This window comes from Nematolebias whitei, chromosome 7 (assembly GCF_014905685.2).
Source record: "Nematolebias whitei isolate Nwh7 chromosome 7, NemWhi1, whole genome shotgun sequence".
Classification (NCBI taxonomy): Eukaryota; Metazoa; Chordata; class Actinopteri; order Cyprinodontiformes; family Rivulidae; genus Nematolebias; species Nematolebias whitei.
In genome coordinates this window covers 16,158,007-16,176,341 of record NC_056504.1, presented here as the reverse complement: position 1 = coordinate 16,176,341, position 18,335 = coordinate 16,158,007, and the positions used below count along the sequence as shown (strand labels likewise).

Sequence of the window (18,335 nt, the reverse complement as noted above, 5' to 3'; positions counted from 1 at the left end):
CAGACAAAGTGACAGACAGTTCCCACACCCCCTTTTCAGTCAACAAAAATAAAGTGCAGGGTAAAATAAGATGGAAAAACGTGAAATTATGTCATTTGTCATAGCAAATTGAAACATTTCAACACGGTGAACGCTAGTTCAGAGGTGTGTTTGTGTGTGTGTTGTGTCCGTATATGTGTGGAGGAAGCCTCGGCAGCAGGGGCTTCATGGTTCTGCCCTCCCCTGCACTCTGGGGCAGTGTTTTGGACTGGGTCCCAGGACCGAGCCTAAGGCACACCGATCCTCTTCTCCAGCCTCTCGGGAGCGCTGCTAACATTATTACATCAGCCTGGGAGACATAGAGGACCAGTGTGTGGGTGTGTGTGCTCCTCTCAGCTCTTTACTGTGAAGCAAAACAGAGTGGCCGGCAGATCAGCTCCTCTCCTCCTGAAAGTATGGAGCGTCTCTGAGGGCAGATAGGAGCGACTCAGCCATGGCTTTGAGCATCATTCGAGGAATGGAGGACCTGGTGGCATCGGGCAGCCAGCTCGTCTGGAGCCTGGCTCATCAGACGCTGAGGAGGTTTTACAATCGTGGGATGATGCCATGCCGGCGCTTCCTGGAATCCTGGCTCAGGATTGGAAAATGCTACCAGGTTTGTCAACTTTTAGATCAATGAATCATTTCACACTTTGTGTGTTTTTTGTCTGAACTACTGTCAGGATTTATTAGTTTCCCTTCCTTTGGCTCCACTTTCCTCTGGATTGGCACTTTTTTCTCATCTGGCTCATTATCGTGTGCCATGTTTACTGTAAGGAGGTGCAGGCTGCCTCTTAAGCCACAAAACATGATTTTTAACAAGGGTCCCTTTCCCTGCACATGTGGCAGCATTTTCAAAAGCAGCAGGAGCAGCCGTTTGATCTGGCGGTCTGGGGAACTTGGTTGTTGTTTCTGAAACACCTGAACGCTGAACGGAGTAAATCTGAGCGTGGGCAGGTTTCTTTTTCTTTTATCTCAGGATACTGTTAAGAAACCACCATTATTTAGCGAAAAAATTATTCTTCGTAACCTCTTATGTAAAAGCTCATGTACCGAGCAGCACTGTGTGTGTTTAAATGTTTTAATTTAAGCATGTTTTCATTTAATTAAACAAAATTAACAGATCAGTGGGATAGTTTGAACAGTTCACAGCTTGATAAGTCATCAGGAAGTAGACATATTAGTTCTGCCCATTATTCATTTAATTAAAGGTGCTCGTGCACTTTTATCAATATTTAGTCGTTTGTTTTGTTTGTTTCAGTTCCAGTTTTTGATTTGCTTCTTCTTCAGGTTTAGACAAATTTGTTATATATCAAAAGTGCTTACAGATTTGTCTCAAACCCTTCTAGAGTGCAGAGGTTACTCATCCAATCTCTCATTTACTCCCATTTTATGTGAGCCCAGAATTTTCTCTTCAGATCTTGAAAGATATTATGACTGTATATTACGGCGTATAAGTCACAGTTTTTTCCATAGATTTGTCAGTCCTGAAACTTGTACACCAAAGTGACTTATATACGTTTTTATTTTCCATATTCATAACGCAATTTTTGACTGATGCTTTAAATTTCTAAGAACTGCAACAACGAGTCCTCATGCATGCTCGCTTCACTCAGCTGGTGCAGGCGGATGAACGCTGGAGAGCTACCGGCTTTGGCCTGGATGGATGGATGGATGACTAGATGGATGGATGGATGGATGGATGTTGCCGTGCTGCCCAGGCAAAATGAATCCGTTTTGACCATTAAAGTGCATTTATTAAGGAAAAGTTAGACTGAGACACACCTTTACTATAATGTCGAGCAAACAAATAATTGTTTTTAAGTGTTAATCTTGTTAAATTTTGAAGAACTGCAACAGTGAGTCCTCCCGTGCATACTCGCTTCACTCAGCTGGTGCAGGCGGAGGAACACTGGAGAGCTCCCGGCTCTGGCATGGATGGATGGATGGATGGATGGATGGATGGATGGGTGGATGGGTGGCTGGCTGGCGCCATGCTGCCCAGGTGAAATGAAGCTGTTTTGACCATTAAATAAATACATAATAAATGTGACTTATACGCCGAAGCGGCATATATGTTTTTCCTCTTCATGGTGCGACTTATACTCTGGAAAATACGTTATATTTCCTACATAAACCACTGAAACATAATATTGACACGCGTAACAACCAGATAATCCTGTCACTTGCAGTTTGGACATTTTGTCAATACATCTTAGGTCCTGTTTACATGAAAACAATCCAATGAAAATTTAATTTTTTCTCATTACTATTAACACATTTATATGAAAACGTCCTAACTACAATCTCTGTTTACACAGCAACGGTACAAGTGGAAAAGGTGTAATTCCCTCACCCTGCCACTAGTTGGTGCTATGTTCTTTGAAACTTGAAACTATCTAATTTAATCTGTAATCGGATGTGCTTTGCACCCAGGTTCACAGAGATGGAATAACGGATTCCTCTGATGATAACAGACACAGCGGCTCGTGACAAACCAAAAGTGTTGGCTGTTTTTCAGATTCTTCCCTCGTCACTTAAACAATAAAGTGTACAGGCCACCTTTTTTAAGACATCAACCGATGATCTCATGGTTGTCCGTTGCCCCTCGATGTAGGGGCGAAGTTCTTCACTCAAATCGACAAGGGATTGCTTTGACAAACGAAAGTTCTCCGTCCATTCCTTCTCATTGACTACATTGTTTACAAAGTTATCCCACCACTGACTTGTCCTCCCAGGTCACGTCCAGTAACACCTCTTAGCCACTTTTCTTCTTCACATACTTCTGTTAAGTAAAAGAGTGGAGCTGTATGAGATCCGTCTTCGATGATTTAAGTAAAGAGGTAGAAAATGAGCGCTGTGTTGGAGAGCCGAGTTAGATTTATAAGGGTCAGAAGCACAAACAATACTTTGGTATCCGCCAATGTCAATAGTTTCTTCTTCTGTGGATTGTAGGAAGTTGTTATGTTTTGCGTTATACTGCGCATGAGCCAGGGATTCCCTGACAGAAAAGATTTTTTTTTTCTGTTTACACAACAACGGACACCGGGACATTTTTGAAGCATTGCACTCTGTAACCTGTTCTCAAATTGTGTCGTCGTCAGAGAAAACATTTGCTATTTCTGTGTAAATGAACAGTACAAACACAACAAATCTCTTCCATTTTCACCAGAAATCGTTTTTGTGTAAACAGGGCCTTAGTTTTTGCATGACTGTTAGAGGCATATCCACCAAAGTTAAGTCAGGTCCTCCAGATGGTTTCTTGTTGAAACGTTTCGTCTTTCATCCAAAATATTTCATAAGTCCAAGGAGCCACAACAAACTCAGTCTCATAAATGGCATCTTCATGGGTCAACCAGTTTGATGGTGCTCAGCCGGTTCCTGCATTCCCCTTCTCCCCCGCTGATTTGTTTTAGGCAAACATGGCCAAAGTGGTTCATAATATCCAGATTCTTGCTCAATAATCCAGGTATAAAAATCTAACAAAGTTATGTCAGGTCATCTGAATGGTTCCTTAAAGGTTTCAACAAAAAGAAAGTGTCCAGAGGATCTGACTTAACTTTGTTGGATTTTCCTACTTGGATGTTTGAGCATGCATCAGGATTGTTTGTGGCATAATTTCTACTCTGTATTTCTGTCAGCCTGTCATGAGGGGTGCTGTTGGGAGTAAAAAGCAGATGTGTGGTTACCACGATGACTCTAATGATCCCCTGGCACAACTCGGTGCTCTTTACTCTTCTTGCACGGTGTACACATCAAACTGTGGACATTCTGAGATAACTATAATGAAAGTCCCTGATTTTATTGAGCTTTAGGGTGCATTCACACCAGCCTATTTAGTCCGCTTAAATCGAACTCTAGCTCATATGGAGCCGTCAGCTGCCTTGTGTGAAAAACAATATTCTCCATGGTCTTCTGTTTCATCTTCTGCTCATGCTAAGTCCATTTTTGAAAAATGACAACTTATAACTCCTAAAACTGCTAAAACTTGATGCCACTCTGTTTTTGTTTTTATTTCCAGAAGAAGAAGACGTGTCTTCAGAGGTTTTTGTGTTGTTTCTTTCAGTAGTTCTTGGTGCAGCACCCCCACAGGCGAGTGTGGGAACAGGTTGGTTCAACAGGTTGACTCGACTGCACAGTGCAGTGTGAATGCAAACGCACCAGCTCAAATGTAAACAAAATGTCATGAATATTGGTCCCGAACCGAACCGAGTCTACCGGACTATCAGGTGTGAAAACAACATTAGAGCAGAGAATGATGCATGTTGGGATTTTAGGCTGCAGCTTCATATTTTCCTCAGAAATGTTTCTATTCATCCAATGGCACCCTGTGGGCTCCTGGAGTTCATGGTGCTCAGAACTGGACCTGATCACATGACTTTGGGGGTGGTGAACTAGACCACATTGGCTTTTTTCAAGAAGGGAACCTTGTTCTGAATCTCTGGTCTTTACATAAAGAAAAGAAGATTAAATGCTTTATGACTTCAGTTAACAAGTCATTTTACTGCTTGTAACTGTTAATTGCTAAATGACTTCTTGAAACGTATCTACTTAATGAAAAGAGTTAAGGATTTTGAGTCACATGCACAGATTTTTAAGATGAATGTGAGGTTTAGTGGCAGCTCTTTGATTCAGACCAGTCTGCTCATTAAATTGTAAAAATGAAATTACAGCTTTGATGTGGCGCTCAAAACAATTGGAGCTGGGAGACTGAAGTTTAAGACTGCAGGGCGTCCGCCAGTCCTGCCGTCCCACTGACTGGACTTCAACATGACCCTGATTTTCCACTGTACAAACAACGAGCGTCAGGCCGCATTAATTATTATTTATTTTTTAACTGAGGTCACGTCACACACCAGGACTCCTGGACATGTTTAGTGGGATAATATTGAGTCAACAACTGTCCAGCTAAGCTTCAGAGTGTTATTATATTAGCAAATAGAAATAAAGTCCATCTAATAAAGGTTTGGGTTTGGGGTGAGGTGGGCTGCCTTATCAATCCCTAGATGAATTTATTGGTTTTTAGAAAGTTGTCACTGAATTAGGGCATTAACAGAGTACTCGAGTAATCTACACATCGATTGCTAGGACATCTTTCGAGGTTAAAAATTTAACATCGAGTATCCGTAGTGACGTCATATTATGTGACCACCGTATGACCGTAGGGGGCGGTGTTGCACTGTTGCAGGTCACAGAGTATGGTGTAACACCGGGTCCAATCCACCAAACCAGTTTCGGTTAAGTTTCGTTTTTGACGTGCTGCACATTTCTTCACGTTTGCAGTTTAATAATAATAACTAATAGTTTAGTTTTTCCTGTGACTTATTTGCAGTATGATAAATGGTAGGAGCATAATATACGCTCCCAATGTTTTGTTGGTCTTTTTTTTTTGTAAATAATTATCTTTTTTTGCGGTTTTTATTTATTTATTTATTTTTGTACCTTGAGATCTATGACATCATCAAATACTCGAGTTCTACTTGGGTTTTATTATGTTAATGTCGAGTTTAAAAATTATATACTCGTTCAACCCCTACACTGAATGGATGTTTACAACTGAAAACCTTTGTGAGTCAGCCCAATTCAAGATGGCCACCACAGCTAACTGATCTTAGCAAACACAAAAATAGTTACAGCTCGGTTAATTTTACAGATGTTGAGATAAGAGTTTGTGTGGCATTAGCTGAAAATCATCCTCAACACATACTGTATTCTGAGCACTGCACAATGTGCAACCGTTTTGCGTAAAACTTTGGCATTAGCTTTAGGTGTCAACTCTGTTATTCTGTTAGCAAAATATCTCATGGACGACTAAACAAATTTTAATGAAAGTAATCATTGGATGTAAAAATGCTGTACAGATATTGAGGTAAAGTTTGGTGTACTGTCACTGACAGTCATCTTCAATACATTCTCTAAGGACAAACATCTCATCTCTTCTCAACACAAGAAGTTTTGTTTGTTTAAAACTCTACCGTTGAAGTTAAAGGGTGATATGCATCCCTTCAAGGATTGCTAAATGTTTAGATCATTTTAAAGACATTTTAAACCTCATAGGTTTTAAGAAAGGGCCAACTCGCACCTGTAGAGAAGTTAATAATAGAAAATATATTTTCCTTGGTAAAGTTACTTGTATATTAAATAATTAAAGAACAAGGCTACACTGAATAAATTCAAATTGCCTGCCACCTTTCATGTTAGAGTTTTAGATTTAGATCATCTTATGTTGGGAAATAGCAGAACTGTAGTCATTTTTCAGCATTGGGACATGTGATTTATTAGCATTTAGTCGTTCACCAACCATACCCTTATCAACTACCACCACACTAATTTTAGCTCTTTATCTGTAAAATTCAGAGATAGAGCCATTTTTTGTGTATGCTACAGACAATTAGCTGTTGTGACCATCTTCACTTAATAATTGAGTTTAATTAAAATCTGTTTAGTGGTTTGAAATATTTTCCCAACAGAATAAACGAACAAACCCAGAAAGGCAAAAACGTGATTGCTCCCCCTTTGGCTTCAGCTGCGGATGATAATAAAATGCATGAGGAAGTGGACTTTTCTGCTAAGCAAAGCTAACTAGCTCCTGGTGTTAGCAATTTAATGTAATATGAATCTGAACAGAACAAAAAACCTAACCTTAAAAAGTAAAGTAAAGTGGATTTTTGTTGTGTTGTTTACTGCTATAGAGACATCAGGCCTGGCATGAAGGGCCTGAACACTCCCGCATTGCTTCAAGTAAAGGAACCAGCTGTTCTTAGAATACACTTTTTAACACGACACGCAGCAAATTTGTTCATAGTGAAAATATGTTTCAAAACACCCAAACCTAAATTTTGGCAGCAGCTTAGCATTCAGTGAAAGAAGTTATGGATTAGTATCCACCAGAACACTTTTTCTTTACTTTTCCCTGCACTGAAAGCTTTTGCTAACTGCCACAGTGCTACACTGAGTCCAATCACATCTGGAGAAGGGGAGCGGCACAGAGAGGATCCTCTTTCTTAACTTCTCCAGTGCTTTCAATCCTATCCAGCTCCAGCCCCTTAAGCTTCAGGACAGCAGGACCCTGTATGGTCGCTTGGATCTCCAGCTACCTCACTGACAGTCCACAGTATGTCAGGCTGAAAGATGTTATGTCTGACGCTGTGCTCAGCAGCATCGGAGCACCCCAGGGCAGAGTGTTGACCCCTCTTCTCTTCACCCTGTACACCTCAGTCTTTTGCTACAACTCTGAGTTGTGTCACATCTAGAAGTTCACAGATGACACAGCCATCGTTGGATGTATGCATGTGGCAGCACGACGGCTCAGTGGTTAGCACTGTTGCCTCACAGCAAAAAGTTCCTGGGTTCAATCCCCGGTTGGACCTGGGGTTTCTGTGTGGAATTTGCATTTTCTCCTCGTGTTTACGTAGGTTTCTTCCAGGTACTCCGGTTTCCTCCCGTAATCCAAAAGACATGCATGTTAGTCTGCCTTCAGGCCTCCCTTGCAAAATAGATCTGTGATCTCAATGGGATTTGCCTGGTTAAATAAAGATTAATAATAAATAATAAAATGTATCAGGGATAACAGAGAGGAGGAGTGTAGGAGCCTGGTGAGGGTCTTTGCTTTCTGGTGCTACACTAACCATACAGCTCAACACCTCCAAGACAAAGGAGCTGGTTACTGGCATTGGGAAGCCCAGACCAAGGCCAAGACCAGTTCTGATTGATGAGGCTGAGGTGGAGGCTATAGAATCTTACAAGTACTTTGTACTTTAGACTGCAGCTAGACAACAAATTGAATTAGACAACACACACCAACCATCTGTACAGGAAGGGTCAGAGCAGGTTGTACTTCCTGAGGAAGCTGTGATCTTTTAACATCTGCAGGAAACTCAAATGGATGTTCTGCCAGTCTGTGGTTGACTGTTATTTTCTACACCACGGTATGCTGCGGGGGCAGCAAGTCCAAGGAGGATACATCAAGGCTGGACAAACTGATCAGGTGGGCTATCTCTGTGGTCGGCTTGAAGCTGGACTCAATGGTGACGTGGCAGAGAAGAGAACTCTGGATAAACTGCTGGATATTATGGATGATACCAGTCACTTTCTGCACACCATCATCAGCAACCAGAGGAGCCTGTTCAGTAACAGACTGCTCCTTCCAAAGTTCAAAAATAGCAGACTGAAAATCGTGCCATCGGACTGTACAGCTCCTCGGTGGGGGTGGGGGACATGAGGACAGAGGATGGGAAGGAGCAGCCGCCACCACCTTAAAATAGCCAGTAACTGATTATATAGTATTTTTTACTTAAGTTACTTGTTTACTTTACTTACTTAAATCTGTATGTGTGTATATTATTTGATTTATTTTAATTTGCATTATTTATACTTGCTGTCACTTTTTGACACTGTGTGCTGCTACTGTCTTTTTATTTCTATCACCTTTTACAAAGCAGCTGGAATTTTAATTTCCCTGAAGGAATCTTCCCAAGAAATCAATAAAGTTTTATCTAATCTAATCTAAGCTTGAAGTCATTATATATAGAAGAGGAATTCACTGAAGCCGGACTTGTCTTTTAGTTTTGTTTCTTCACAAGAGAGGAACTGTGTGATGACAATGTTTTGTGGAATTGTACTTGTGCAGTCTTCCTGTTGCAGAGGAAAGACCTGGATGATAGGAACATTTGTCAGAATATGATCCCACTGGGGGAAGATTATTTTGTTTTTAATTGCATAGAAGAATCTTGCAACAAATTTGAGCTTTTGGAGTGTGGCTAATTTATGAATGGCTTACCTTGTGTTTTTTATCACACACAGCAAAAGTGAAAGGAATGTTCTTTTTCGGCGTGTAGTCGTGTGTTGTGTTAGAAAAATGTCTCATGAACTCTTGGATAGATGGTAATGAAACATTTATAAAGACAATATTTAGTGTATTTTTACACTGGTCTTAACTTTTGGAGTCAGCTCCATTCAAGATGGCTGCTACAGCATAGCAAACTTGGCTACCACTAGAATACTTATAATCCAGTCAACTTTACACATATTGAGCAAACATTTGTAGCTGAGAGTCATTCCCAACACATTCTGGGAACTCTCATATCGCACAAGAACTGTATTTAAAACTTTGCAAAGAATTATTGAAGGGCTGCCATTTAACAAAAAATCTTATGAACCACCGGATGGATTTTAATGAAACTCTCATGGCATCTTCTTTCGGCTGCTCCTTTCCTCAGGGGTCGCCACAGCAAACTAAGTCGCACAAAGACTTGACAAAAAATGTTTTTACACCGGATGTCCTTCCTGACACAACCACAGACCACCAAGCTACCACAGCCCTCTGTGTGGAGCAGAGAGCTGCCAACTAGGGCGCCTGGGGGAGCAGGTGGTGGGGGTTAAGGGCATACTCATGGGCCCAGAGTGGGGCAAAGGAGGGTGGAGACAGGTGTGGGTGCTTCACCATTCCCACCCATACTTTTGATGTTGTCGGTCCGGGGGCTTGAACCGACGACCTTCCGATCACAGGCTCCCTTTTATACTCTCTGCGCCCCCCCAAAAAGTTAGGTTTTTTTGCTGCTCCCTTCTTCAGGGGTCACAGCAAGTGAACTCTTGTGAAAGATTTGGCAGTTGTATTGTGCCAGATGCCCTTCCTGATGCAACCTGGGCTCAAACCCGCAACCTCAGGATTACAAAACCACAACATTGAGCTACCACAGTGGTAGCTGTTAATTTATTTTAGCATTAGTTTAATTACAAATGCAAAAGCATACTGTTAAAATGTGAAATACTAAACAGTAAATAAAGTAGGACGGACATGTTTTAAAAAACACAAGTTCAACCTTATTTTCCCAAACTATATTTAAGTAGAAAGTTCAAGAAGCGTGAAAAGTTATTAGCATATTTATTTCTATAAATTTACCTTATCCAGACAGTTAACTCGAACATCTTACAGCCCAGCAGCCTGGAGGCCTCTTGGTCATTTCCTGCAGTAATTACCTCAAACATCTCCTTTTCACTTGAAGACAAGTCTCCTTTCTTGGGTGCAGAATTGTTGACGGCTCACAGTTTTAAATAAAACACCAGAATTATGTTAGGTTTCTATGAAAATCAATATTGTCCTTGGCTCTGATAGTGTGATACTCAAGCATGAATGCTAACTCTAGGAGCACTGTATAATTATTGGATATCCATCTACAATTGGAGTCAACTCACCTCAATATGGCTGCCACAGCTAACTGAAATTAATCAACACTGCACAGTCAATTTTATTGATATTTAGCTAGAATCTTGTGTGGTAGTAGATGAGAGCCATTCTTAACACAATTTTTGAGCAAATACATCTCATACTGTACGGTGCATCATATGAGCACTAAGGTTTGACTAAAATGACTAACGCGCCATCATTTCATCATTTATCAATAATGGTGTACCACAAGGCTCAGTCTTAGGACCACTCTTTTTACAATCTACAAAAGTAATGTAGGTCAGAACATTCCTAACGCATCCTTGCATTTCTATGCCAACAATACATTTGTTTATTGCTGTGCTAAAACAGTTGCTAAGGTTTTCCAGCTTTTACAGTCTGCATTCGACATCATCCTGTCAGATTTGTTCCATCTCAAGCTGGAGCTAAATGCTGATAAAACCAAAGGAATGTTGTTTTCAAACAAGAAGTCGGTATCAGCAGTCCTTCCTTCTATTTTATCTACAAATAGTGTTCCTTTTGAGTTTTGTGGATTCTTACAACTTGGGAATCTTGGCCGATGCACATCCCTCTTTTAAGCTGCACGTCAAAAACTTGATAAAGAAACTGAAATTAAAACTGGGTTTCTTTTTCAGAAATCGATCTTGCTTAACTTTGAATGCTAGGAAATGCCTTGTATCTGCTAATTTCCTACCGGCCATTGACTATGCTAACATTATTTATAGGAATGCCCTTGCCTGTACCTTGCAGATATTGGATGCTGCCTATCATGGTGTGCAAAGATTCATAACTTTCTGTAACTATTGTACACATCACTACACTCTGTATTTATTGGTCAGTGGGTCATCATTAGCTTCATGCACTCTCTCACACTGGTACAGTTTCATCTTTAAATCACTCCTTGGTCTGCTGCCTTCGTATGTCTCCTCCTACATGCCACGTCGTCAGTGCAGTTACAGCATGGGCATTCTCTTAAGGTCCCCACATACTCTGGTGTACTGTATGTACGGTTGAGACTTTACTCGAGCGTACAGATTGTCTCTGTCTTCCAGCATTTTACAAAGGTATCCAGCCAAGACAGCATAGAAAAATTAGGTGAGACACCTCCCTTTGCCCCATCCTCACATTTTGCTCTCATCTTCTTTCTTGCCTTAACAAATCTGTCCCTGAGGTACCATACCATACCACTTTATTTATAAAGCACTTAAAACAGCTACAAAGCCAACCAAAGTGCTGTACAGACAGAACAACAGGTAACACACAAAGCAAAATACAAAATGAGGTAAATCAGAATATAGACAAAAAACGATGCAGATAATGACGACAAGCCAGCGTGGAGCATACAGGATCAAAACACAGATCATCTTGTGTTGAAAGCTACTGAATAGTAGTGAGTTTTTAAACGGGACTTGAAAACCGAGAGGGAGGGGGCTGTCTGACAAACAGAGGTAACTCGTTCCAGAGTCTTGGTCCTGCTACAGAGAAGGCCCTGTCACTTCTGAGCTTAAGACGAGTTCCTGGAACTGTGAGGAGCAACTGGTCCGCTGACCTCAGGGAGCGTGGTGGGACATACAGTTGTAGCAAATCAGAGAGATGGGGGTGGGGGGGTGACACTGTTCAGTGATTTGTAGACATACATGAGTATTTTGAACTGGATTCGAAAGTGAACCGGTAACCAGTGCAGTGAGGCTGCCTCGTCCTTACCCAGGGTCTGAGCTATTTCCTCCCACGAATTTCTTGCTCTCTGAAAGCCGTTATATGAGAACGGTTGGTATCGCATACAAAACAGTTTGATGTGAACACCGTTTCTCACTGGGCAGTTTATTGTGCGACACAGAGTACGCACACGTATGCGGTCATAAAAATTCATTTTTGCGCAGACATTGCTGGTTGACAGCCGCTTCGAGTCCGCGTTGAATCCACCTCGAGTACGCACGGACCTCAGCGGAGTGAAGTACGCACAAGTATGTGGGGGGCCTTTACTCTGCTCCTGTAACCTGGAACACGTTGCAGAAAGATCTGAAGCTGTCAATTTTAATTTCTCTAAGAAATTGTAAACAATTGTTAAGTTTGATGCAAAAATCAATGCAGACATTCTGATTTTAGTATTTTACCTGATTTCATAAAGTAGCTTGTTTTTATTTTGTTTTATATCACTACTTTTACCTACTTTTCATTTTATATGCTTTTATATGACTGTTTATTGCTGTGTGTACTTCATCTGTGGTTTTTGTTTAAAACAGGTCTTTCTTGAAAATGAGTCCTCGTGGCTCAGTGAGACTAACCTGTATAACTAAAGGTTGAATGAAAAAAAATTCTGATCAAAACATGATCATCTGAAACTTTAAGCTGAAAAGTGTCGGGGGATATGCATTTCTTCAAGGAATGCTTGGCCTTTCAAAATATGCAGGAGGAGGTGAAGAGTTGTTTTGCAGGAGCTGTCTTGACCTGTTTCTTCCTTCTTTGGTCTCCGTAGATGACAGAAGGTCGTCTGTCGCAGGTTCTTCTCCTTGATGGCAGAAAGCTGGAGCTGCTGGTTCAGGTAGCTTGCTTTATTTTATTTTATTTTTTTAGAAAAAAATATTTTGTGCTTTTGAGTTTTATTAATTCTCAATTTCCATTTACACAGTTATTCCATTTGAGTTTTCGTATAAATGATGTAAACCGTGCTGTTGTGTCTCATCCTGAACTCTCCAGCCAAAGCTTTTGTCCCGTGAACTGCTTGATTTGGTGGCCTCGCATTTTAACCTGAAGGAGAAAGACTATTTTGGACTGTGCTTCAAAGATAACAAGTAAGTCCGTTTTCTCATACCCGTAGAATTTTAACAATTGTTTAATCATCCTTTAATAAGATAATAAGAGGCATATTAAGATGGCAATATTGCAAATATATGATTTTTTAATTTTTTTTTATTCTTATTCAGCGGCCAGAATAACTGGCTGCAGCTGGAACGTAAAGTCCTTGATCATGACTTCTCCAAGACATCAGGGCAACTGGAACTCAAGTTCCTTGTGAGGTGAGTGTTGTTTTAGGAAAAGCTTGCCAAATCCAGAACATAAATCATCCAGCATCTTCTGTTTTACATCTAAAAGACTGAACATGTTGATCTGTCATGGTCAAGATCCATAACATTTCCCAACCAGCAGGCGGCAGCGATGGAGCACAAAAATGTGTTCCTGTTTGACTCAAAACAATGTTTCCACACTTGACAAGATGATATATTATCTGTAGTTAATGCTGAACACTTGCAAATGCTTTGATATTCAGTTTCTGGTTAATCTTACTGACCTTAAACGATCTCTGACAGGTTTTATGTTGAGAAGATCACCTTCTTGAAAGAAAATACAACAGTGGAGCTCTTCTTCTTAAACGCTAAATCTTTAGTGTTTAATGTAAGTGTTCGAGTTGATCTCTCACCCTTGATTTTACTGTAATCAATAATTTATTTTAAGAATTGTGAAGTCAAACTTCTTATTTTAAGTGATATGCCTTATGTCACTATTTATGATTTACCATTCTTGAGGTGTATTGGTAGTTTATTTGCCTGGTTGAGGGGAGTGTATATATATATATATATATATATACAGAAAAAGTAAAAAAGATTGTGCTTATTATACAAATATACAAATCGTTCATTGTGAAATATAAAGTCTTAGGGTTGTACTGTACTGTAATATTACTAAACCGTGAGAAGTTCTCGTAAAAACGAAAATACCATAATTCATGTGTGGTTTTAAAAGTGAACGTCTCGATGTTACCAAGAAAACAAGGGAACGTGCAATTTTACGAGGCTACGTGAAGGCAGCATGGGATCAAACGTTGCAGGCGGTGCAGTTTTTTTTTTTTTTTTTTTTTTTTTTTTTCGCGGGGAGTGCAGGCTGGTCACCATGGGAGACGGAGACTGTTGAACCTGCTTTGGAGCGTACCACTTTTGCCGAAGGGGGTCAAACTTCAAACAGGATCTTAAACTAGTATTTGTCTATACTATTGGCTGGTTTTACTTTTTTTAAAGAAAGTTTCGCGATTACTGGGTGCATATAAACGTGTTAACTACCTTCTATAGAGAGATTTATTACGGTAATGTTTCTACGGTAGTGGTTCATTCGGTAACAGTGGGACCGGAGTACGGTGTCGAAGTATGGGACGGGAGGGTGCCTGCTGTCGAGGCAAGTGTTTCAGATAGGGCAGCACTGAAGCGTGTTTTTTTTTTTAATAAACCTCCTGCCAATTTTGCCTCTTTTTTTTACAACAGGAAACTATCGAAGTGGAGAGTGAAAATGTTTTCAAGTTAGCCGCTTTCGCATTGCAGGTAAGAACGAGTTTGTCGCAGCCTATTTGGCTGTAGACCCATGAGAGGACAAAACATTTTAAACATTTGTCTCTTGTGGGTGTTTTCAGTCGGTTAAAGAAACGTACCTTACCTGTAAAATAAACTTGTGTTTTTAAATATGAGCGGAATGTAATACATGGTAGATACTGATTGTTACCTGTTTAACACTACTTTTTGTAAAGCTTTTTCTTATAGCTAAAATGTAAACAAGTACTATCCTTAACGATTTCCTCGTGTTTTTCAGGAGGCGAAAGGAGATTATACCAGGTAAGACAATAACTTTAAAAACCTGCTGTTCATAGTTTTGGTCATATCAAGTTGACTTCATTTGAATACATTTTGCATGATAGTAGTAATGTTTTGAATAATGTTTTTTATGAAATACAATCTGCATCTGAATACAAGTTATGCACAGTTTCCGCTGTATATTTTTGTGGTAAATGATGATTAAGCAGTGTCTGGTTAATGCTTGGGATGTAAATACTGGATATATGTTAATATGCAACTTGACTAACTAAGATTTCATTTTGTGTTTAACCTCCCTCAGTTAATAATTAATAATGATTTTGTTTGTGGTATTGAACTAAACCTTTCTGTCGTACACATGGTCCAAATCACCTCTCCACAGTCAGAACTGTGTGCTGCTTATTACACTATTACAGAGTCTGCCTGGAGCCATGTGTTGAAATAAAATTAGAGGTTGTAAGGATCCACTCCCCAAGTTTAGAAACCATGCACATGGATTTACAAGCTGTCCTCTTAATTTAGTTAATCCATGGCTGATCTGCTAAAAGAAACCAGTTAATTTGTTTCAGAGCAAGCTTTTGATCATTATTTTAATTCATTGAATTTGAAAAGTTGGACAAATTCATTGTTAGCTTCTTAACACACCCTTAAATTGTAAAATTTCACTCATCACATCTTCAGTAACAAAGAGGTAGACAATACACTACAGCCTAATTTTAATCCAAACGAGTCATACTAGTAAATAAATTTTCTAATTTAACAGTTGGAATGATATTAAGGGAGCAGTGGTTAGCACTGTCGCCTCACAGCAAAACGACTGTAGGTTTGCTTCCCAGCCATTCTGTGGTGTTTGCGATGTTATCCCTGTGCACGTTCTTTTTTTTTTCCTCTCACAGACCAAAAGCTTGCATGTCAGGTTCATGGGTAAACTATTTGTCATTGGGTGTAGGTGAGAGTGTGAATGGCTGTCTCTCGTTTGTCCCTATGTGGCCCTGTGATGGACTTGTTACTTGTCCAGGGTGTCCCCACCTCGTGCAGTGACTGCTGGAGGTAGGCTCCAGCGGGAAAACAAATGACAACAAAGCTGCTGATTTACAATTAGCATGGACGCTAACTGAACATTCAAAATGCCATAGATACGCTGATGTTATTAGCATCGTGTTGTTAAAGACAATCATGTTATGATCATTTTAACTATTATTTGCACATATATTTCTCGGAATATATGGCAGGGGCACAGTGGCTCAGTTGGTAGAACTGTTGCCTCTGAGCTTGAAGGTCACCGGTTCATATCCAGTCCTGGGACCTTTTTGGGTGGAGTTTGCATGTTCTTTCTGTGCATGCGTGTGTTTTCTCTTGGGTACTCCGGTTTACTCCCACAGAACAAAAACATGCATGTTAGGCTGATCGGTAACTCTAAATTGTCCCTAGGTGTGAGTGAGAGAGTGAATGATTGTTTGTCTTGTTTGGCTCTACGTGTCCCTGTGATGGACTGGAGACCTGTCCAGGGTGTCCCCCACCTCTCGCACAGTGACTGCTGAATATGGGCACCAGTGACTCCCACGACCCGAAAAGGAAGAAGTGGGTGTAGATAATGGATGGATGGAGGGATTCCTCAGATTTCAGCAAACAGAAGATGAAAAACTTGAAAATTCAATTTTATTTCAACATGATTTTACTGTAGAAAGCTACGGTAACGCTACGGGGACAAATGGCACAGCGCAGCAACTTCACTGCTGACTATCTTGAAGTGGCAGCACGGATATACATGAACAAATCCAATTTTTGACATTTGAAAATTGATACTGAATCCTCCATGTCTGCAATGAAATGCATTTAAAACTGTAGATTTTACCCACCACTCTTGACATTAAAGTGACTTTGACTTGACTTTGACTTAATGAATATTTTAGCCTGGTGTTGTAGTTTGCAGGTAATCACTAATTCCTCCTCTCACTCCTGATTTGGTTTACGTTTGTTTCTTTGTCCACACTGAAAACAAAGCTAATCCCATCACCTGCTATTCATAAACACCAGTGTTATTTCAAACCTATGCTCCTGAGAGAAAGGAACAGAGTCTTAAGACACTGTGCTCCTGGCGGGCTCTGTACGTTGTTGTCTGTTAAGGCAGATGTAACATGTTTCTACTTTCAACATGAGGATCACCGTCAGTTCTTTTTGAGAAGTTGTGATTACATCAACTCTTCATAAATGTCATGTACCCTGATCCATGACTTGTCCAAACAAAGTGTATGTGATTTGGTTGATGGCATTGATGTGAGATTCTGTACAAAAACTTCCATGGAGGAGTAAAAATGTTTTCACAGTGGGCTTTTTGTCTGAGGCGTGCAGTTTTGTTTTCACCAGCCATTGAAGCTAAGGGCATTAGCTGGCATTGGTAAACACTGTTCTGGCTGACAGAGTGACTGATCAGGTTCAAGCAGCCTAACCCGTGTTGTCTCTGTGCTGCTTGCAGCCTTTCTGTTCATTGTATACACACAAAGATTTGTGCATTGTAAGGTAGTGTGCAGGTAGTTTGGATAGTAAGATATGCCACGCTAAAACTGCACTTTGACCTGTTAAATCATTGCTTTTGTTCTTTACTAGGCCAGCTGTGGCTGAGTGGTTAGAGCAGTCGGCCTCCAATGCAAGAGTTGGTGGTTCAATTCCACCAGCAGTCACATGCTGAAGTGTCCCTGGATAAGACACTGAACCCCTCATTGCCTCCCATGTGTGGCCCATCTTTGTATAAATGTGATAAAGCACTGACTATTCTTTGTAGAGATCTAGAGTGCTGTATGAATGGGTAAATGACACAGATTAGTGTAAAGCACTTTGAGTATCTTAATAAGATAGAAAGCAGCTATATAAGTACACTCCATTTACCATTCTCTTACAAATAAAGAATACAGTAAAATATAATCTGATTGTACTCGGTAAACAGTCATATGGGACCAAATAACTATTCACTGCCATATATTGCAGACCTTGTGTAGATATTTCTCGAGTCTTTTTGACTCTTGAAGTAACCGTAAGAAGCTAATGAACTTTCACTTTATGTGGGTGTGGGGATGGGCCGTACTTTGCCTTAATGTTGAAAGTACAATGAAGGACAGCGAGCCAACTATTCATACAAAACCTGGGATTTGAGAGGATTGGAGATTTTCCAACTCTAGCTGTTATTTTATGTCTTTGCAGGGTCTATAAATATTTTTAGAAATGTGTTATTTCACTTGGTGGCTATTTTGAGAGTATAATCTGGTGCCTTCTTTGGCAGTATAGATAAAATTTGGCCAAATAATATTGTTCTCTTCCCTTTAATTTGAGTTGAGCAAACAGCTCAGTTTTGTAGCAGTATTTTTCATCTCTGCAAGATTTTTTTATTTTCATAGAGAGAACAAACCCTGAGTGTCCCCCATGAATCATATAATATAAATGAGTCTCCTCTTCCTTCTATCTGCTATGGGTCCTGGAGCAGTAGATTAGCTGTGGAGGAGTCAAGGAGGTCTCATACATTCAGTTGCCTTAAGAGGGATGAGCCAGACCCGCTGTCC

The 18,335-nt window shown here is 40.3% G+C and overlaps 1 protein-coding gene across 1 annotated transcript in view; it reads left to right on the top strand.

Moving 5' to 3' along the window:
- The first annotated feature begins 472 nt into the window (after window positions 1-472).
- Window positions 473-18,335, top strand: part of frmd4ba (FERM domain containing 4Ba) — a 51,486-nt gene continuing 33,623 nt past the window's right edge. The window contains exons 1-8 of the mRNA XM_037679139.1: window positions 473-634; window positions 12,085-12,168; window positions 12,681-12,746; window positions 12,902-12,996; window positions 13,129-13,221; window positions 13,513-13,597; window positions 14,458-14,514; window positions 14,780-14,802. Of these exons, the coding sequence (XP_037535067.1) occupies window positions 473-634; window positions 12,085-12,168; window positions 12,681-12,746; window positions 12,902-12,996; window positions 13,129-13,221; window positions 13,513-13,597; window positions 14,458-14,514; window positions 14,780-14,802 (665 nt within the window). The remainder of the gene's footprint in view (window positions 635-12,084; window positions 12,169-12,680; window positions 12,747-12,901; window positions 12,997-13,128; window positions 13,222-13,512; window positions 13,598-14,457; window positions 14,515-14,779; window positions 14,803-18,335) is intronic.